This window comes from Diachasma alloeum, unplaced genomic scaffold, assembly GCF_001412515.2.
Source record: "Diachasma alloeum isolate Michigan unplaced genomic scaffold, Dall2.0 Dall_scaffold_00339, whole genome shotgun sequence".
NCBI classification, from domain to species: domain Eukaryota; kingdom Metazoa; phylum Arthropoda; class Insecta; order Hymenoptera; family Braconidae; genus Diachasma; species Diachasma alloeum.
In genome coordinates, this window is record NW_021680478.1 from 837,738 (window position 1) to 858,131 (window position 20,394).

At 36.5% G+C, this 20,394-nt stretch overlaps 1 protein-coding gene and 1 non-coding gene across 2 annotated transcripts; one reads left to right on the top strand and one right to left on the bottom strand.

Moving 5' to 3' along the window:
• Window positions 1-1,880: 1,880 nt before the first annotated feature.
• On the top strand, window positions 1,881-19,932 carry LOC107040621 (synaptic vesicular amine transporter). Its single transcript, XM_015260765.1, has 13 exons — window positions 1,881-1,956; window positions 2,238-2,353; window positions 9,870-10,022; window positions 13,761-13,976; window positions 14,859-15,021; window positions 15,097-15,239; window positions 15,845-16,027; window positions 16,113-16,214; window positions 16,781-16,955; window positions 17,018-17,069; window positions 18,355-18,538; window positions 18,862-18,995; window positions 19,083-19,932. Exons 3-13 carry the CDS (start codon window positions 9,908-9,910, stop codon window positions 19,149-19,151), a joined length of 1,536 nt encoding a protein of 511 aa, XP_015116251.1. The 5' UTR covers window positions 1,881-1,956; window positions 2,238-2,353; window positions 9,870-9,907; the 3' UTR covers window positions 19,152-19,932.
• Trnaa-cgc lies at window positions 13,596-13,667 on the bottom strand. The gene has a single exon. It is a non-coding gene; the product is annotated as a tRNA-Ala (tRNA).
• Window positions 19,933-20,394: the final 462 nt, after the last annotated feature.

The following is a 20,394-nucleotide window of genomic DNA, read 5'->3' on the forward strand; positions in this document are numbered from 1 at the left end:
GGAATGAATGGGGTTTCAAGCTTCTTTAGCAACAAGTTGCTACTCGGTAAGTCTCTCACAGTGAGTATGCTATAATCAACAAGTGACTCGGTCTTCTTGTTCCCCATCCCTTCTGGAATTCATATATATCGGGCTCTACAGGTGGGTAGCAGACTGAATTTTAAGATGCAACTGTCAAAGCATCTGGACAATAATTCATTCAACGAATCACGAAAATACGATACCGGAATTCCCCTCACGTGCGGATAAATAAAAATGATAATGATGGGTTTATTCTTCCAGACTGCCACGCACTCAAGATTTGGCAGGGGCTGGGGGATAATCCCAGGTTGAATTACTGAGGTCCATTTTTATTAAGGGAAATAAGAGATGGAAAAACGTCAGGGGGAAAGATGAATAAAACGAACTGTGGATTTTTTTGGAATCTTCGACGCTACGCAAGAATGATTGATTGATTCGTGCCGTCAGGGAATTGATGAATAATCATTTCGGAAAACTTCTGCATACAATTCTTGAAGAAGACCTGCAGAGAATTCCAAACGTTTGAAGGAAATTTTTCTCTTCCATCTACTCTTGAAAGCAAAATTTCATGAAAAAATCAATGGTAACTGTAAAAATCCAGTTAATTTGGTACTGAATGTTCACATTTTCATTGATAACTAAATTGAGTTGGGGAATTTTCGTCTTCCTACAGCAAAAAAATTTGGAATTTTATAGAATTTTCAGTGAAATCTGAAACTTCACGGTCTAATGGGCAAAATCGCTAAGTGTGCTGCCTTACCAGTGCACATTGAATGCATATTATCAACCATGGACCCCAGGGCCGTAGTGGCAGTGACCGAATTCTTCAAGAAAAGCGATTTGAAAATATGAAGGAACATTTGAAGAAAAAAAAGTGAATACTTAAATAACTAAGATAAAGACTTCAACTGTATACGAGTAAATAATGTATGTAACCATGATCATGAAGGCGTGAATAAAAAAATCGAATTCAATGTCACTCTCCAGAAACAACCACTCAACTGTCCACGAGATTTCGCTTTTTTCCTAACAGTATTCATCTCGTTTCTTCCTTCCTCCGCTAGGTGGCCAAAACCCTGAATTTTTTCCCATCTGTGAAGTTCTTGATATGCACGTACATGAGCAAAATGATGTTCATCCTCACGTATTTAGGTACTCAATCAACACCGCTACATTTGACATTCAACATCGATAAACAAAAAATGAGTAAATACTCAACATTTTAATCACACGCTTGTGCCTCTCGCCCACGCGCTATTCACATCTGCACCGCGGCCCCATGAATAAACCATAACGATGAGATAAAATTTCACAATGGTGTTCCCCACGTGTCCCACATGCACGGAGAAATGAATTTGAAGAATATGATGATTTCTGGGGCGCCGCATCCGAGCGTTTTAATAAAGACGTTGAACGTGTCATCATGGTAGTTCATATCATGACATTCCTGAAGCACCCGGGATTCCATGAATGGTCGTGACGTCGAGGTTAAATTTCACTCCCCAAGTATCTCGAGCGATTAATCCTCACATCCTCAAGCCATCGTCCTCTGAATATCCACGAAATCATTGAGCTACCCCATATCAAAATTCACTCGGCCAAAAGACATTTGCCCACCCCACAATCCATTATCAGTGTGTGCATGTGGAGGGGTAAAAGTTGAAAGATGGAAGAATGGGCAATAGTGAAGGGTGATAATGGTAATAGAAAGGGAAATATGGGCATGTGGGCGGGTGGTGAGGAATGAGGGAAAAAGTGATGCAGGAAATGATTGAGGGTGGTGGTAAAACGTTTCTCTGGACCATGCGCTTTGGATCGACGCGAGGGTAGGGGTATGACTTCTCCGTCGAGCGAGATCGTGAGGATTGGCAAGAGTCGACCGCTTGTCAAAGACGTTCGGGAGACACGCGTGGAAGGCAGACCGGGGGATAACAGGTATAACTCAGAATCAACTAAATACTTTCACATTTTGGCAACTAATTTTTTTTTCTCGTACACCCTCTCGGGTCTTTACGATTTGTTCCCTTCCCACCCCCAACCCCCTGCACCACTTTCGCCGGAGGACAAGGGGAAACCTCTCTTGAGATTTAGTGTTACAAATTTTGGCCTCTCAGCCGGGAATCGAACCCGAGTCTCTCGCATGCCAATCCCACACAGCCACCGCCGTCGATATACATTTAGTTAACTATTTTTGTCAATTCAACTGAATTGTCTAGACCGGTAGTTGCGAGAATGCCGCGGGGCCGGCTCAAGGCTGCTACCAAGGGCTACAAAGGGTCCGAACAATTTCACCTGCGGGACTAGCGTGATTGCTGAAGATCGACGCGCTCCGGTAAGTTTTTCATTTTTCTAGCTTCATTCAAATCACATTGGGTTCAATCTGTTATTTTTTGGGGAAGAAGTGAACTAGCGGAAGTGGGGTTTCATTATCAGTATTTTTTGGGCAATTGACTCAATTCGCATGAATCAAATTTCATTCTGAGAATTAAAAAAAATATCTGTTTATTTATTTGTAGAAAACCCAAGAGTACTAATCGCTTTCAATTGAAGTAAATAAAATTCATACGATTTTAGTTGCTAAAAGCATAAAAAGGTGGCAAAAACTAGCTGGAAAATCTAGTAAAATATTCCGGAATAATTGAAGAAAATTCCGTGAACATTCCTTTGATTTCCAAGCGGATGTCAATGAATTTCCTGGCACACATCCTCTCACTCATTTCCATGTGTCAACCCCAGATTCATCCCCACATACATGGACATCGGGTAAAATGACAAAGTTTCCGGGAGCGTTTATGTATACATGCCTAGGGTACATATCTGACAACTAAAATTTGTCCCTCCTGGGGCGAGGGAGTGTAGGCGCACTAAAATGACAAGGTTAATGTTTAATAGAGTGATCGTTAACAAGGTTACAAAGCAATCTGCATAACCTGGTATAACCGGGTAGTAGGAGGCTACTTTACTGCTGTTGCCATCACTTCTAGAGTCTAACGTTGAACCCCCTCGTGTCCCTGTAATTAACGGTGATAACGTTATTACTGGTTTCGTCAGAGGTGGTAACCGATAAGATGAACCAACTTCGTGCGGCTATTTTCTTTCTTACGGATACTTTTTTCTATTTTGGAGAGGCGAGGAAATTTTACTGCGAGGGTTTTACTTTCTGTTAACAATTTGCCAGCGTCATTTTTTATTTTTTATTGTTGGTTTTCATCATTTATGAGTGATTTTAATAATAAATGGCGGACATTTTTTAGAAGATACAACTCGCAATGGAAATGTTACGTTACATTTTTTGCCGATATTATTCGTTATGGGAATAATTTGATATTTAGGGATTTTATGGAATTAATCATTTATAAACTCAATTAAGAGGGTGTCCGCTTTTATTATCTGTACATTAACAATTTCTTTGTGTCAATTTCTATTTTTTTACGATTGTTGATCTCATTAATTATTGATGTTAACAAAAAAAAGTAAAAAATCATTGTTTTTAAAAAGTAAATAAAATTATTCGTTATAAAAACAATTTCATATTTAGAAAATGTTAAAAATGAATTGCATTTTATGGAATTAATAATTTGAAAACTCAAAAAACTTAAAAAAAAAGTGGTTCGCAGCTAATTCTTTCCTTCTTACTGATATTTGTTTGTATTTTTGGACGTCGAGTGCATTTAAATGCGAGGTGTTCAGCTATTATCATCTGTGTGTCAACAATCCCCTCGTATCACTTTTGATTTTCATAATTGTTGATCTATTTCATTAATGATTGATTTTAACAAAAAACGTCAAATAACTTTTTTTGTAGGAGAAAAAATTTGCAATATTTTTTTTTCCCACTTTTCTCTAAAATTATTCGTTGTAAAAATAATTCGATATTTAGCACATGCGAGAGTTAATTGAATTTTATGGGATAATAATTAACACACTCGATTCAGAAAAATAGTAGACATGAATTAGCCTAAGTACACGTCTCGCACATGTATAATCCACTAAGCAGCTTACCAATCATGATGAGAGACGAGAGATAGATTCAACTGTAATAGAGATCAACGTATTCATGAGTCTCATTAAGGATTCATGGCGTATTTGAGATATTTCGATTGATGGCCATCTATTTAGGGACAAGAATAGGGGGCTGTAGGTGTTGGATGTGAGACGGGCAAAGAGAGAGAGAAAGAGAGAGAGAGAGGGAGAGGGAGCGCAAGAGGGGCGGGGGAGAGGTGAGGGCTGGGGGCAGAGCATTTTCCGCAGTGGATAACGTAATTGACGAAGTAACTCGTTTAGAGTGCAATATCGCACGACAAAGTGGCGAGACGAGGTAGCAAAATGGATGGGGCTGGTGAGCGAGAAAGAGCCCGAGACGTGGGAAGGGAGGAGTGCATTTAAACCACGCACTTGCTGATGGATCTGGCTAATAAATCAGAAACAATAATTGACGGGATTTCAACGATTTGATTCATGCGATGTCATGCAAAATTAAATCATTTGGGTCAGGAGGGTCGGGTAGTTTAACTCGTGAATTTTTCCCAAGTTCATAAAATTATTTGATGTCAATTAGAACCTCACACCGAGAGAAGGAATTGCATTATAATAATTCCATAAAATTTTTAGTCTCCAGTTCTCAATTTCTGGCATTTATTCTATTCATTCTATCAAAAGACGAGGATAGAAATCGAATTTGTGGGTATTCTTTCGTTATTCGAAACAAATTGATTTTAAAACTTTCCGGAGACATTGAAAATCTAATTTTTTTTCCAGCCTACGATTTTTCAAATTTTTTTCATTTCCTCTCGTTAAAATTAGATCATAATATTCCAAAAACGGTGATTCCAAGTTTCCACCGACACAAATAAAGAAAAACAAATTTTCGCCATTTTCTAGTCGATCGTCCCTTCTTGAAAATTTTCAGTCTCCAATTTGTAATCCCCCGAGTAGATTTAATCAGGATAAATGAACTAGAAAGTAAATTTAATTTCAAATCATTTGATGTAAAGCACACAATGATGATTTAAAAAACAATAAAAAAAGGATTTCTCCCAATTAAAGCCATTCGTTTGCATGAGGGCACTTGTTTGCCACAAATAAACTCAAAATTAAATTTTCGTTCAATAAACTTCATCTCAAAGTCACTAAATCTTGTTCTTCAATCCCCTATTAGTAAACTTCATCGTCTGAAGCTGTCAATTCGCATGAGCAGACATGCCTAAGCGAGTTATCCCAACTAAATGAGAAACGACTAATGGACCATCTTAGAAAGTTGTACCCAGAAACGTGAGTTTACCCATAGAACGCAGTATGGAAACCCATCTATTGCGAGTTGTGGAGGCAACTGAGCTGGCAGATAGAGCGATATGACTAATTGGAGACCATTCTGGGGAGTTGCCCTGCGCCTTCTGCCTCTTAACTCTGTTACAATCTCAGAATGCTGCTCGAGTTGAGCATCAATAGGTCGCATAACGTAGTTTTATTTTTCATCGACTGACTGTGAGACAAAAGGCTTTCACTTCCTCAACAAGTCTTGATATCACCTGTTCTAATATCGATCACAATAAAGTCCGAGGGTGAAAGATGTGAGGTGCATGGTCACGTCCACCATAATTCCTCGCCGGATATGACGTCTGACACGATTTTTCTATTAGCCGGAGGATTATTTTTTTCCCCACTTTTATACATTTTTTTTTTCGTGATGGGTGAGTCGAGCGATTTGAGCTTTTTGGTCAAACGCTAGTACGTGACGTGTTTTTCCGATTCGTGTGAAGTGTAAAAGGATGTGGTGGCTGTGGCTCGAGGTTTTGTGGAATGATTGAGGCCAATTATTTTGTTTTTGATAATGAGACTGGGTAAAGTGGATGCCACTTGATCGGGATGGCCGGAGCGAGAGGACACTATCGGCTATCCCTTCACACCTGTCGATTGCAAACCGCGCTGATGTCAATCGAATGAGCTGGCCTATTCAATTCAATTTGATTCTCCTTCTACTCGGGTTTAACGGTGGGAATAAATAATGCCGAGGGGAGAAAAATATTCGAACCAAATGGGGAGTGATAATTACACCTGTAGTTTATTTAAAAAAGTGTTTTAATCATTTGGTCTTTTCAAAAATTTATGGAGACCGACGAAAAGTTAATTTTTGTTGTTTAATTTCCTGTAGAACTGTCTCATTTTGAAGAATTTTGCAATTAAAATGGTACATTCTTTCTGATGTTATGCGTTATGGAAATAATGGGATATTTCGGGATTTTATGGGATTAATAGTTTAAAAACCCGATTGAAAAGGTAGATATTTTTTTTTAATTGTGTGAAGTCGAGTGAATTTTACTGCGAGAGATTCAGCTTTTATTTTCTGTATGTCAACAATTCCTTCGTATCAATTATGATTTATTATAACTGTTGATCTATCTCATTAATGATTGATTTCAACCAAAAATGTCAAATAACATTTGCTGCAGGAAAAAAAATTGCTGTAAAAATGTTTTTCACATTTCTCTCTTAAATTATTCGTTATGGAAATCGATAAAAATTTAGAAAATTCAGTAACAACAAAAATAATTAACACACGCAATTTAGAAATGAATTATTTCAATTTTTGTTGTTCAATTTCCTGCAGAATTATGTCATAATTAAAACTAAACAACAAATGAATTAAATCAAAAGATTCCTGTTAATTAAATCAATTAATAATTAATGAATGAATAAAAAACCTCTATTCAACTGTGAATGAGCGTTAAAAATAGTATTTAACTCCCCCAACGTCGAATAATCATTCACATAAAACTCTCCAGCGTCGGAGTCCTGAGCAAATACCTCCAGCATCTCGTAGCGGTCATTCTTTCCTATAATTACTAGAACGAGACGCTGATTTAGAACCCTCACGTAAACGTCGTGACGGAGGATGAAGGAAAAGTCTACCGACTGTGTACCGCACTTCACCACTTCTTCGCCCCCACCCCAGCCCACCCACTCCTTGTGGTTCGTTTCACGAGAATAATGCTAGCACCCTTGGGGACTGTGCTCTCAAGAAAATGCTGATTGATTCCCCTCCCTTTCGCCAATCGTTCTTTCCTCATGCTTTTACATCAGTCTAGTGCTTGATGATTCATACTGCTTATGTATAAATCCTCAGTGTAATGGAAACTAGCTAATTAACTTCGAGGCCAGGAGAATTGAAGATGGACTTCACGTGATGACAACACGATTTGAATAATTGTAAATGATTTAAAATTATTTAGAGAGAAAAATTGATTTCAGAATTTTTTTTCAAAACGTGTGGGTTCAGATATTTATCGGAAAATCAATCGCTGAACAAAAAAGGATATTTTGCCATCTCTCGTACATTCGGAAATATTCCTCAAAAACGCAACTGTGAGATAAGAAAACAAATTATTCCGGACAGGTGAAGTTCTTTTTCCCATGTTAAATGGAACTGTCCATAACGCGACGTTGCCGGAAACTCGCTAAAGGCGCTCTGGCAATGTAGAGTGAATTCGGCAACGCTAAAGCCTAAACAACACGACGGGGAATCCCCGCGGAGGTGACCAAAATCGCAGGGGCGCGTTTGGTGACTAGGGTTAAGGGTGCCAAGTGAATTTGGCGATGACCTTGAAAATTGACATTCACCAACAAAGTTATAATTTTTTTAATTAATAGTATTAGACAGATGGTGAACATCGGTGACAATTTTAAAATTTTAGAACTTATGGATATCGAGAAATAAAATAAACAAAATCAGTCTTATACACGGCCTCTTATGGAGTTTTGATTAAATTGAACGTTTCAACCCCCTAGGAACTCAAGAAAAATTTGAAAAAATTTGAAGATATGGGGAATGATGTGTTCAATGTGATGGCGACAAAAAACAATGGGGTACCGTTGTGAATAAGAGAGATATTTCAACCCGCCGTACCCATTTGATCTCATGCTTTCTCGAGGTTCGTCACGCGAAATAGAGAAGATTTTCCGCATTTATTTTCTCGATGTCTAGTTCCGGTTGCGGGTTTGAAATTTCGTCGGATGGATACATATTTCTCCAATGATGGAGGGAAAGAAAAAATTCTTTTGAATCTTTTTTCAAATTCACTTGGCACCTTTAAGCGTCGAGAAACACGCTAAAATGTAAAAAAACGAAAAAAGACGGCGCCGCACTCTTTGAGCGAGTGATCGAGGGTGAAGGGGATAAATATTATAAGCAAAATTGTGTAAGTGAGGTGATAATGAGGCCCAATTGCCGCCATTCGTAAAATTACTCCCCTTTTTGGCAAAAATACCGGAACATGAAAGAGGTAAAATCGAAGCCATTCAGTCATCGATTTTCACAATTTTTTTGTTCTCTTAGTCTCTTTCAATTCCTTACTTATAGGTTGACGATGAGGAAAATTGCCTCGCAGCTCGCCTCGATGCCTTTCAATTCATTCGCATCTTCCACTTGTACTCGCTCCACCACAAACCCCTCAGCTTCTCCATCTTCCCAGTACTTGGTTCCTTTTCTCCCCTTTGGAAGACAATTAAGTTCCGCTTGGGCCATCCTGACACGTGCAAGCACTGGGGTTTGAGGGAATTTTTTTTGTCGGGTGATGATGGAGGATGAGGGCCCCTCGTATTTATTATTAAAATTGGTACATATTGATTTCAGTGATGAGGTGATGTGGTAATCCGGAAATGGATGGGAATTACTTCTAATGCCTTGTGGGCTTGACGATATCTTGATTTGGAGGGGAAATATCAGAGAGCATTTTTTGTTATTATTTCTCTTTACAATTTTTTTTTCGCTGCTTTTAAAACATTTATGAAAGAAATATCAAAATTAAATTAACAACAAATAACGCGAATTGCCATTTTTCACTTCTTAAAAATAGAATTTAGTTCCTAAGTGATTTTAATTCTGACCATCAATCTTGCGATTCTTCAATATTATTCTTTTATTATTATCTAGGGGTAACCCTAGATTGGTCACCCTATGAGGAAAACCCCGCCGCGCCTCGTTTTTCTTTAATTACAATTGACTGGCTAACCGGAAAAATTCCTAAAATTTTCACATTGTCAATTGAAGTGTCTAAAAAACTACAGTAGTTTTTAGAACAACATATTTCCCAAAATGCCTAAAGAAACCAAATTATTTCGAACAGATGAATTATTTTTTGACATGTTAAATGAAATTGCCACTAATAAAAAAAAATGAAATTGCCATGACGCGACGTTGCCGGAATGTCTCCTAAAGTGGGCGGTTTCAAAGGTAAATCTGGTAGTAGAGGAATTGAATTCGCAATTTTTGCCTGAGACTAATAAAACTATTTTAGCAGGAGAGCTTCCTGGAAATGGATGGGAATTATCAATTTCTAATGCCTTCTCTTGACAATATCTCGACTTCATGGGAAAATAACAGAGAATTTGTTTTGTCGTAATTTTTCTCTACAAAAAAAAATTTCCCCTATTTTCTCAAACATTAAAAAAAACCAGAACCATTTTAAAAAACAACATTCAAATTAAATTGACGGAAAAAAAAGTGAATTTCTATTGTTCACTTCTTAAACGTTGAATTATCATCATGAGAAGTGATTTTAAGACGAATTTCCGAAGCCATTTCTTCTTGAAAATTTAATTTTCTGCAACAAATTCTCCTAGCATTTTCTCCTAATATAAATCCGGGGAATCTGAAAGTCTATCGATGGAGTAAAATTCGGAATTTTTGAGATGTCTGCGACGAGTAAACCAATTTTAGGAAAAGAGCTTCGTCGAACTCACGCGAAAAACATTTTACCAGTCGAAATGTGATTTAAAACAACCTCAGGCTGCTCTCCCTCCAGCTTTTACCCCTCGACATTGACGAAAACACTCTCTGATTTGATTTCAAGGTATCGAAGATCATCAAGCGAAGAATAACCTGGGGAAGATGGCAGGTGCAGCGTGGAGTGGCTGGCTTCAGCGTTGTCGAGAGTCTCGGCAACTCGTCCTCGTGATTGTTGCTATTGCCCTACTTCTAGACAATATGTTACTCACAACTGTAGGTGAGTACATGTATTCCAATAGAAATAATATCCTCAAATGAAGAATACATGGATAAATGGACTTCATTCAAGGATTCCTGTCTTGTTGAATAAAAATTCTGAAATTCTTGATTCAAGATTTTTTTAAATTTAATTCAGCAATAAATATTCTCAATCAAATGTTTAGAGAAATCACTAAATGGAAAATAGTTTTCAACAGTTGTTTCCAATCAAGAATGCTTTCTTTTATTCCGTTTTTTTTTCTTTTCGAATGAATAATCTGGAATTCTTGATTTAAGAATGTTTTTCTTCAATTCAAGAATGAATGTTCTCAATTAAAGCACAAAAGAAATTTTCAAGTGGAAAATACTTTAAACTGATTGTTTTCAATTAAAAATTCTATCTTTTAGTCCAGAATTTTATTGAACAAGAAAAAAATTGAATTAAAAAAATTTTTTTTTTAAGTTAATCTTAAATCTCTGGTTCAAGAACATTCCGTTCTCTCATTTAAGTCACAAATTGAATAATGAAATACTAAAATCCCAATTTCACCGCGAATTGTGAAAAATCCTGAAAAAGAATGATAATCCTGATTCCTCAGACCTCAGCAAATGAAAAAGAGTAAGCCTCCAGTTCAAATAGCTTAATGAAAAAGCTCTTCCCCAGGCTGTTCTCTCTCCCGTAATTATTTCCTCTAATATCGGCGCGGATCTGGCGATAAAGATTGCCACATTTAATTAGGTATCCTTTCGAGTAACAGTACAGGCAAAAGGAAGAAAAAAACCGAAGACGAGAAGAGAGGAGCTGAGTTAAGTTGAACTTGAAAATTCTTTCTCCCCATTGGCAAGTGAAAATAAAACGAGTCGTGAGACTGAGTCCCGACAAAAATGTGAGTTTGAAAATTTTTTCAAGTCCACCAGACCCTTGTCTCCGGGTCTTTGACGATAACTGGTTTTTCTTGGGTTCTTGGACGCCACCAACTCCACCTGAAATAGTGAATAAGGTCAAGTGGCCAACGCCCTCGCACTTGTCATCAACTTTTTCAACTCTTCAAGTCCATTTAGAAGAAAAAGTTGGAAATAAACGGAGGCAAATGGAGTGAACTCTGACTTTATCAATCGGAAAACGATGGAATAATTTTTTTCCTTCCGAATGGAACTATTGTAATTGCTCAAATTTAAGTTATGGATTTTTTGTGTTATATCGACCCATTATGATCGAAAAATTCCGAAAATGCTATTTTTGTCATACAGCTTAAAAAAAATTCTGGCTCATTTAATTGCAGCCCGAGCCTTCGGCAACTCACATTCGCCAAAATATACTATTTTAGACCGTGTCCGTGCGTATCTGTGTGGTAAAGTTTTTCTTCAATTTTTCGCTAATGAATGGATGGAATTGAATCTTTTTTTTTTTAATGTAGATATTGTTGAGCCCTATCGATCGCCATTAATTGAAATTTAATTCATCGATCAGTTTGTTTAATTTTTCAATTTTTTCGAAAATCTGTTGTCCCACGATAACTAAAAAAAAATGTTCTGAATTGATTGAATGATGGCTTAAAAAATTTGTTTGGATGTCCCTTTGACCGAGTTCGACGATGAAGGCGACAGCAATAATCGTTATTTTGATTTATTCGAAAATTTTCAAAAATTTTATATTTTTTGCAAATCAGAATTCAATCATAGCTTAAAACGTTTGTTTGCTTTCTGATGGTTTCATCAGATGTGACGTTTCAAATTCATTCAAGAATGTGTAAATAAAATTTTTCTATTAACTTTTTATCGAAGGGCTTAGGAGAGAGATAGAACTGTAAAAATGGCAATCGGTTGTATAAAAGACAAGGGATAATAAGAGTAATGATACTGATAACTTTCAACGAAGTTGAAAATCTGACGAAATTAGGTAAAGCGAAATCTTATTCAATTTAATAAAATGAAATAAGTATGAAAATGAATTATACATGATAGAAGGAAATGATGTGCAAAATAACCATTCGGAAGCATATTGCTAATTTATTAGCAAAAATAATTATATACTATAAACAAGACAAGAGCAATTTTCCACTTCACGGAGAGAAATATTCAATAAAAATTACGTATGTTTTCCATAATCGGTGAGCGAATTGTGAGTTCCGTAATTTTTACTGAATATCTCACCCCGTGTTGTCTTAATTATTCAGCATGAAATGTCAATGGATTTTCCTTGCAGAGAAGAAAATTTCCGACGATAAATGTCTCTTGATTTGCTCTCCCAACACCCGTACAAAATCACCTTATCAAATTTCGTATCGTAAATAAGTTTCACTCTCGACTGAGCGTTGAGAAAGAAAATCAAACGTTACCGTCTTGTCCCTATGCAGAAACACTCGTAAATTTCATTTCCGTCCGGGGGATTCAGCAGAATTGCCAATCGCATTACGACAGAGTATATGCTGTACAAGGTTATATACCTTCTTCGATCAGTCTCGCTGAGGAAAAATGGATGGGGATTGATACGGGGATTTGTCGACGGGGCATTCCAGTACCTAATAATTTCACGATACATCAAACTATCTTTTTCATTCTCCATAAACATCATTGGGTGGAAAAAATGGTTCCTATATGACCAATTATAGTTAATCCCGGCAATGCAGTCCATCATACGTAATAAAAAGTCGTATTTGTGATTTTACGAATGCACAAATTGTGATGATTAATGCGTTTTAAAAGTAGAACTCGACATTTTATGAATTATTTCAGGAATTTCGATGAATCATCTACTCGAAGCATTTATTTTCATGAAAATGATGTTCGGCAAAGATTAATAATGGAAAATTGGATTAATAAAAATATATTTTTTCAATTTTTTCGCCTGAAAGGAAAGTAGAACTGTTCAACGCCTATCATTATATTTACTATCGCTCATGAAATCGCTTTCTCTAAATTTTTCTACCATTCGTATCTTTCGACCCCCCAAATCTGCAATGATATCTATGATCCATAAAAATTTTTAGTCTTACGAATGTTCAAATTATGATAATTGATGCGTTTTGAACGAAGAAGTCGATGTTTTATAAATTGTTTCATGCATTTCAGTAAATCATCCACTCGAAGTATTTATTCCCATCAAAATATTGGTGTTTTCAATAATTCGTAATAGAGAATTAAGTCAAGAATATAAATTTTCTCATTTTTTCCGCCTCAAAGGACTTTTAAAAATGCTCAACAACAAAAATTGTATCAATCATCATTCATAAAATCATTTCCTCTAGATGTTTCCATCCACGATATAAGATGTGACGGCATGTGGTCAGAATCACTCATTCGTATCTACCTTTCAACCCCCAAAATCTTTAATTCAATAGCTATTAATTCCAAGTCGTCTTCGCCCCCTGAGTGGTAAAAGGATAAGGAGAGGGGATAAAAAATATATAGACACTCAGTGTGTCACGGCTGTACCAATCCAGATAAGTGGTCATGCATTTATGTAGCACCTCCAGATGCTCCAAATGGTGGTAACTTTTTACGCTTATTCTTCACCTCGTGAAATCAAGAGGTTGAAAATAAGATAGATAACCGGAAACTTGAGAGTTATGGGGTGAAAAAAAATTATGACTGGAGGAGCTGGGATTTGAACCCAGGACTTTCAGCATGCGAAGCAGACACTCTACCACTGAGTTACACCCCCAATGTATATGCCCCCTTGAGAAAAAAATTCTCCTCTTAAGCTGAATCACTGGAGATGAGGTACGAATGGAGATGTTTTTTTTTATTTTTGCAGTACCGATTATCCCAGGATTTTTATTTGACATAAATCACCCGAATGGGACGGAAAAGCCGGATGTCTCCATTGGGCACACGACTCAATCAACTGTTGTAAATTCACCTAGCACACCAACTCCACCAGGTAAATGCACGTGTCCGCTGAATGATTCATCTGGCAAGGATCTCCAGTTTCTTCTCAATACTTCCAATGCTGCCGGGCTTACTACACTTGGTGAGTTGAGGCTCTCCAATTTACACTGACGAGACCGAACGCGCGCTACAGCGCGCTATAATTGTAACAATCATAATTGAAAATCTCAAAATTTAGAGAGTCCTGAATTAAAATCAACTGCCTAAGACGACTGTGAAACCAATGAGGAATAAGCGTGATTGAGTTGCGAGATATCGATAGTTATCGACTTTAAGGCCCGGGTGTACTATCTTTCGAACGTTATCTCGATGTTTTTTTTTCATCTTTCGTCATCTGAAATTGTCAATTGAGTTCTGCATCATGCAGAAGTTTTGAAAAATTATGAATAAATAATTTTAAAAAAGTAAAAAGCTCTGATAAGCGACTGCAAAGGTAGAAAAACATTTCACGGAAGAAGAATCGCTAAAGTATTTGGATATCCCGAGTGAATCAAGCGCGGTGAAGTAGATACGGACGTTTTGATCAGACAGAAGGTTTCGATTCTTTGAAATGGTCTCACAAGATGTTTTATATCTCTATTAGAAAATAGAGATTGAAGAATAATATTCGTAAATGAAGAATACATGAAAACAACGGAATTCATTCGAGGATTCCTGCTTTGAATAAAAATTCGTAAATTCCTTATCCAAGAACATTTTTTTCTTCAATTCAAAAATGAATATTTTTAGTTGAAGAATGAAAAAAATTTCTCAAACGGACAATATTTGGAAATAGTTGGCTTCAATTAAAAATACTGTCTTTTATTCCAGATTTTTTTCTCTTGTTGAGTAAAAATTCTGGAATCGCTGATTCCAGAAAATTCACTGGAATTTCGGATAAATAGAAATAATAATGTTTTCTGTGCAAAAAAAATCTCCGAAAATATCAGTAAAACCGTAAAATTATTGAATTGACCTGTTGAAGGTTCGACATCGCCGACCCTCAACCTCTCCTCCACTCTAGAGCCAAAGAAAGAAATTCGCCACAAAGAACTCCTGGAGGAAACCGTAGCCGTTGGTATGATGTTTGCGTCCAAAGCTTTTGTTCAGTTGTTGACAAATCCCATTGTTGGTCCTCTCACACACAAGTATGTCCCATTTCTCATTCTCTCCAAAAGGATGACTGAATACCCTTCGAAATTAATCACTCGGATTTTCCGCAGGATTGGTTACAGCATTCCGATGTTCACCGGCTTCATCATAATGTTCCTTTCGACTCTTATATTTGCGTTCGGTCGGAGCTACAGTATTTTATTCCTGGCGAGGGCTCTTCAGGGGATCGGTTCTTCCTGCTCTAGTGTTTCTGGTGATTTCAAAAATTATCTTCATGACGGTTTCGTCAATTCCAAATTATTCATTCAATTCTATCTATCCCAATTTAAATTTATCAATATTTCAATACAATATGATTTTGAGATCAAATAAGTCATCGAAATTTTAGATATGAACAGAGATCGGCATAATCTTGAATTTTAAATCAAATTAAATTTTGAATTAGTCAATTGGTTAATATTACTCAACAATAGTTGAATTATTAAATTAATCATCAGTTAAATATTGAAATTCCAAATTATTTTATCAATCAGTAATTGAGTTCGGAAGATTGACGATTATTTGGTTAATCGAAAATCCTTCTATAAAATTTAGAACTATTTACGCAATTCCATGATTAATTATTTTAAGGGGCAACTTCTGTTCATATTAGTAATCTACTGATCGATGTCAATTCCTGGATATCACTGAGAATTCACTGAAAACCCAAAATGTGATAAAAGTTGACAAAAAATATTCCGGAAATTTTACCCAAAAATATCTAACGTCATAATGAAAATGAATAAACTCATCCCAATTTCTGTAATAATTCTTGACACGTGTTATATTACAGCAATTAGATTAAATAATCAATTTCAGGTATGGGAATGTTAGCTGAGAGATACCAAGACGACAAAGAACGGGGGAATGCTATGGGAATAGCCCTCGGAGGTCTGGCCCTGGGGGTGTTAATAGGTCCACCCTTTGGAGGTGTTATGTATGAGTTTGTTGGTAAATCAGCACCTTTCCTCATACTGTCCGCACTAGCCCTCGGTGATGGATGTGAGTTGAATAAAAAACCCCCGCAACAACTAAAAAAATCGACAACCCATTATAGGCCTTAATTAATCAATGACTTTGTGTGCAGTATTGCAACTTCTAATGCTCCAGCCCTCGGTCGTCTACACAGAATCCCCGCCGCCATCTCTGAAAGCCCTCATCTCAGATCCTTACATTATTATAGCTGCTGGTAATTCACGATCGATGATCATTTCGAATTATTAAGGGGAGACTACTATGAGTTTTGAAACTCGCGGGCCATTGGAATGAGATTTATCACACACAGAGAAATGTTCCGTAAGAATTACGGAACTCAAAATTCCCTCACCGCACGGAGAGATATATTCAATTAAACTTACGTATCTTTTCCGTAATTCCAGAGCGAAATGTGGTTGTAGGAAATTTTACGGAATTTTTATACAATTGTCATTGTATAAAATAAAATGCAATAAAATAAAAAAGTATACATTTTCAACAATTTTGGAAAAAAAAACTCTGTAGCTCAAAAATTGGAGGCCCTGGACTATTTTTAACACTTTAAGCGTCTGCGGGGCAAACGAACAACAAACAATTAATTTTTTTTCACTAATTATTCATTTGTAGACATATCTTTCATTTGTAAATAATCTTCAATGTATGAGAAATCTCATTCCGACAGCCTGCGACTTTTAAAACTCATAATAGTCTCCCCTTAATTCGTGCCAATGAATATTAACAGGTCTAATTTTTAATTGCCAAATTTTTTATGGCTCGCAGGGGCTATAACATTCGCCAACATGGGAATAGCGATGTTGGAGCCGAGCCTACCGATCTGGATGATGGATACGATGAATGCAAAACGGTGGGAACAGGGTGCTACATTTTTACCTGCTAGTATCAGTTACTTGATTGGTACAAATCTTTTCGGTCCTCTAGGCCATCGAATGGGGAGGTGAGGCAATTCTCATGATTTATCGACTATCACTTGGCTTCATTATCAAATGGTATTTGCAGGTGGCTAGCTTCATTAATCGGTCTCGTTGTCATTGGTTTCTGCTTGATGTGTGTAAGTACCAGTGAACTTCTAAAAGTCTCTATATATCAAAATCCAAAAAGTTTTTCTTCTAAAATCTCTATGTGTCATAAAAATCCAAATCGGCTTATGCGCTGAGAGAAAAATATAATTCTTCTGATTATATTCCATCACCATCGAATTGTAGTCAAAAAGTTCTCAACAATTTTTCATGGGTTACGGTAACTATGGCCGGAGAAGTAATTACTACAATGGAATGTAGTCATTGCAACTATTTTATAGTTCTCCTCACGATAGATCTGTCGTGGTTACTTTTGAACTTTGGTTATTTTAACTGCATTTTGATTTGTAAAAATTACGCTTTTGAAGTTACTATAATGTTATGTGCCGCATACAAAAAAAAATCGTATCGTTCACCAAAATGCCTCAACCATTTTCTTATTATAAATCGAACTTCAGATTTTTCTCTCAGTGTGGGAATCCCGGAAAAAATAGACCAAGGGAAGTTTTCAAGTTGGGTCGTTGAGTGGGTTTTAACACGTTTTGGATGTGTGGGCTATTTTTTTCTCGTCTACTTTTTCCTCCTACCGACTTCTGGTGATGAAAATTCGGTACTCGAAATTACTATTCCAAAATTAAGGGTCAAAAGTGAGGGGTCACAAGCGTCAAAATAGGGATGACGAGGATTATAGTAAGGGTCACAATCAGGAATGGCCATCAATCACAGAATTCTTCAACATTAACAGAATTTGTGACTTACATTGATTAAGGTTTAAGTATACTCATGCTAAATAAAAAAAAAAAGTATACTCATGGAAATTAAAAATTGTAGAATAATTGATAATATGGAACTGTAAAATTTTCTATTAACTAAATAACCCAATAATCGTCAATCTTCCTACAAATTATTGACTAACAAAATAATTCGAATTTTGAATATTTAAATTGATAATTACTGCGGTAATTAAAAATTGAAGAGTGGTATTAACGAACTGATTACTTCAAAATTTGACGGTAATTATAGTTTATGAATATGGTTATCCCTGGTCAGAATAAGGGTCACAAGGGTCACGAGGGTGATAGTGAGGGTCGGAATAAAGGTCCCGAGGGTCAGATTAACGGTCACAAAGGTCAGAATGAGGTTCCAAATAAGGGCCATGGGGGTCCGACTGGGGCTCATATGGGAGTTGGCGATCAATAAAATGATAAATGAAATGATGATGAATTACTTGAATATAAAAAAGATTTCAGCTTCAAACATAACGAATGAAACAACTGATTGAAGGACTGTGCTATTCATTGAAATTTTTCTTCGCAGATACCTCTCGCCACACATATTGATCACCTCATAATCCCCAACGCTGGTCTGGGTTTCGCCATTGGCATGGTTGACAGTTCAATGATGCCTGAGCTCGGTTATCTAGTCGATATACGGCATTCAGCGGTTTATGGAAGTGTTTATGCCATTGGGGATGTTGCATTTTGCCTTGGTTTCGCCATTGGTGAGTCCACTGTCCCCCATTCGATTTCATCGGTTTCACTAAATTTTTTTAAACCAAAAATGGAATTCAGAACTCAAATGGGCTAGTTTTCAATGAATATCTCGGAATCTAAGCGAGATAGCAGATTTTCCGTCAGGACCTTTTTTGCAGCCCTCAATTCGCTCTACAAAAAAGGTCATTACGAGAATTTCGTTATCTCTCTTAGATTCGGAGATATTCTTCAAAAACTCAGGATTGAATTTGTCACTCAAATTCCACTTGACTATTTATCACGAGTCACCGATTCGAATGAATTAATTGGGATTCTTTTAATTAATGTTCAGGTCCTGCACTAAGTGGTACACTAGTCAACACCATAGGATTCGAGTGGATGCTCTTTGGCATCGCAATCCTCTGCTTTTTGTACGCTCCACTCATGTACTTCCTGAAGGCACCTCCAACAAAAGAAGAGAAGAAGGTTCTCATCCCCTCAAACAATTACTGCATGCCAATGAAATACAATTTCCCAAGGCTTCGTACTTAATTCCTTTATCTCTCCTTTCAGTCCCTCATTATCGGGGAAAAATCATCGGTGAGGTACGTGACTTACTCCAACGAGGAAGACGAGCAATAAGGGCATTAGATTTTTTTATCCTCCGAGATTTCCGATGTATTTTACTTAATGTTAAACCTCTTGAAGGCAGAAAGTCATTACTCGATAATTTTTAATTCTTCGTGTCTGTCTAGGGATTATCTTAACCACTTAATTACGCAGTAGTGAAGTGGTGAAGAGTCTTTGATAAATATTAATTTATACGGAGTGTTATTTTTATCCGACGACTGGAAAACAATTATTCCCACAAATTTCAACGTCTCTGTTATGTTTCGAGGCTTTTTACTCCAATTTCAATATTTTTCAAAGGCTATTTCGTCACTTCAAGACTCTAAATCGCAGAAATAAATAGGTTTTCGTTGAAAATATGCATGATGCATGTTCGTGGGCTATGTGTACCGTCATAAACTAAGGGAAACCACCAAATAACCGATAACCAGAGACGAAAATACGCTGAGAGAAAAATGTTGTAAAACGGGGGGATTATTTTTTGACTCAAACGCTCAGTGCTTTTCGATAGTGCCAATGAAACACGGAATATGTCGTCACTTTTAGTCGATTGTATGATTAAACTATCCTTCAACAGTTGATTCTGAGGGCTACAATCGATCATATATTCCTTCGTATTCCTCGAATATTTCATCGAATTTTAATAGTTATTGGATTGCATCACATTCCGGTGATCTGAAACCTTATTGTAGGCGATTTCAACGGAATCGTATTCAATAATATATTTTGAATGAAATAATGCCTCATTTCACGCACGAAAAAATTTAACAGAAAACCTACTGAATTCGTTAGAAAATTTTATTGGCATTTTACTGAATTTTCTATTAGTTTTTGGCCGATTCTACTGAAATATTCAATAGAGTTAGATTTTTCTATATAACTTATTCTCGTGAGATATTTTCTGCAGAATTTCCCCGGCTCAAATTTTCAAGTTTTTTTCATTCTATTTGTTTTTCTTATCATCAAGAAGATCGAATAAAAAATCTTTAGAAATTTGAGCTGAGGAAATTCTATAGAAAATATCTCAATGAAATAGGTTGCATAAAAAAAATCGAATTCATTTGACTTTTTCCATATAATATTTTCTGTTGAACATTTCAATAAGATCGGCCAAAAACTAATAGAAAGTTCAATAGAAAACTAGTGAATTGGCTAAAAAATTCTATTGCAATTCTATACTAATTCTATGGGGTTTCTATAGGATTTCTATTGGAATTCTATTGAAAAATTCTATTTGTTTTTTGTGCGCATTCTC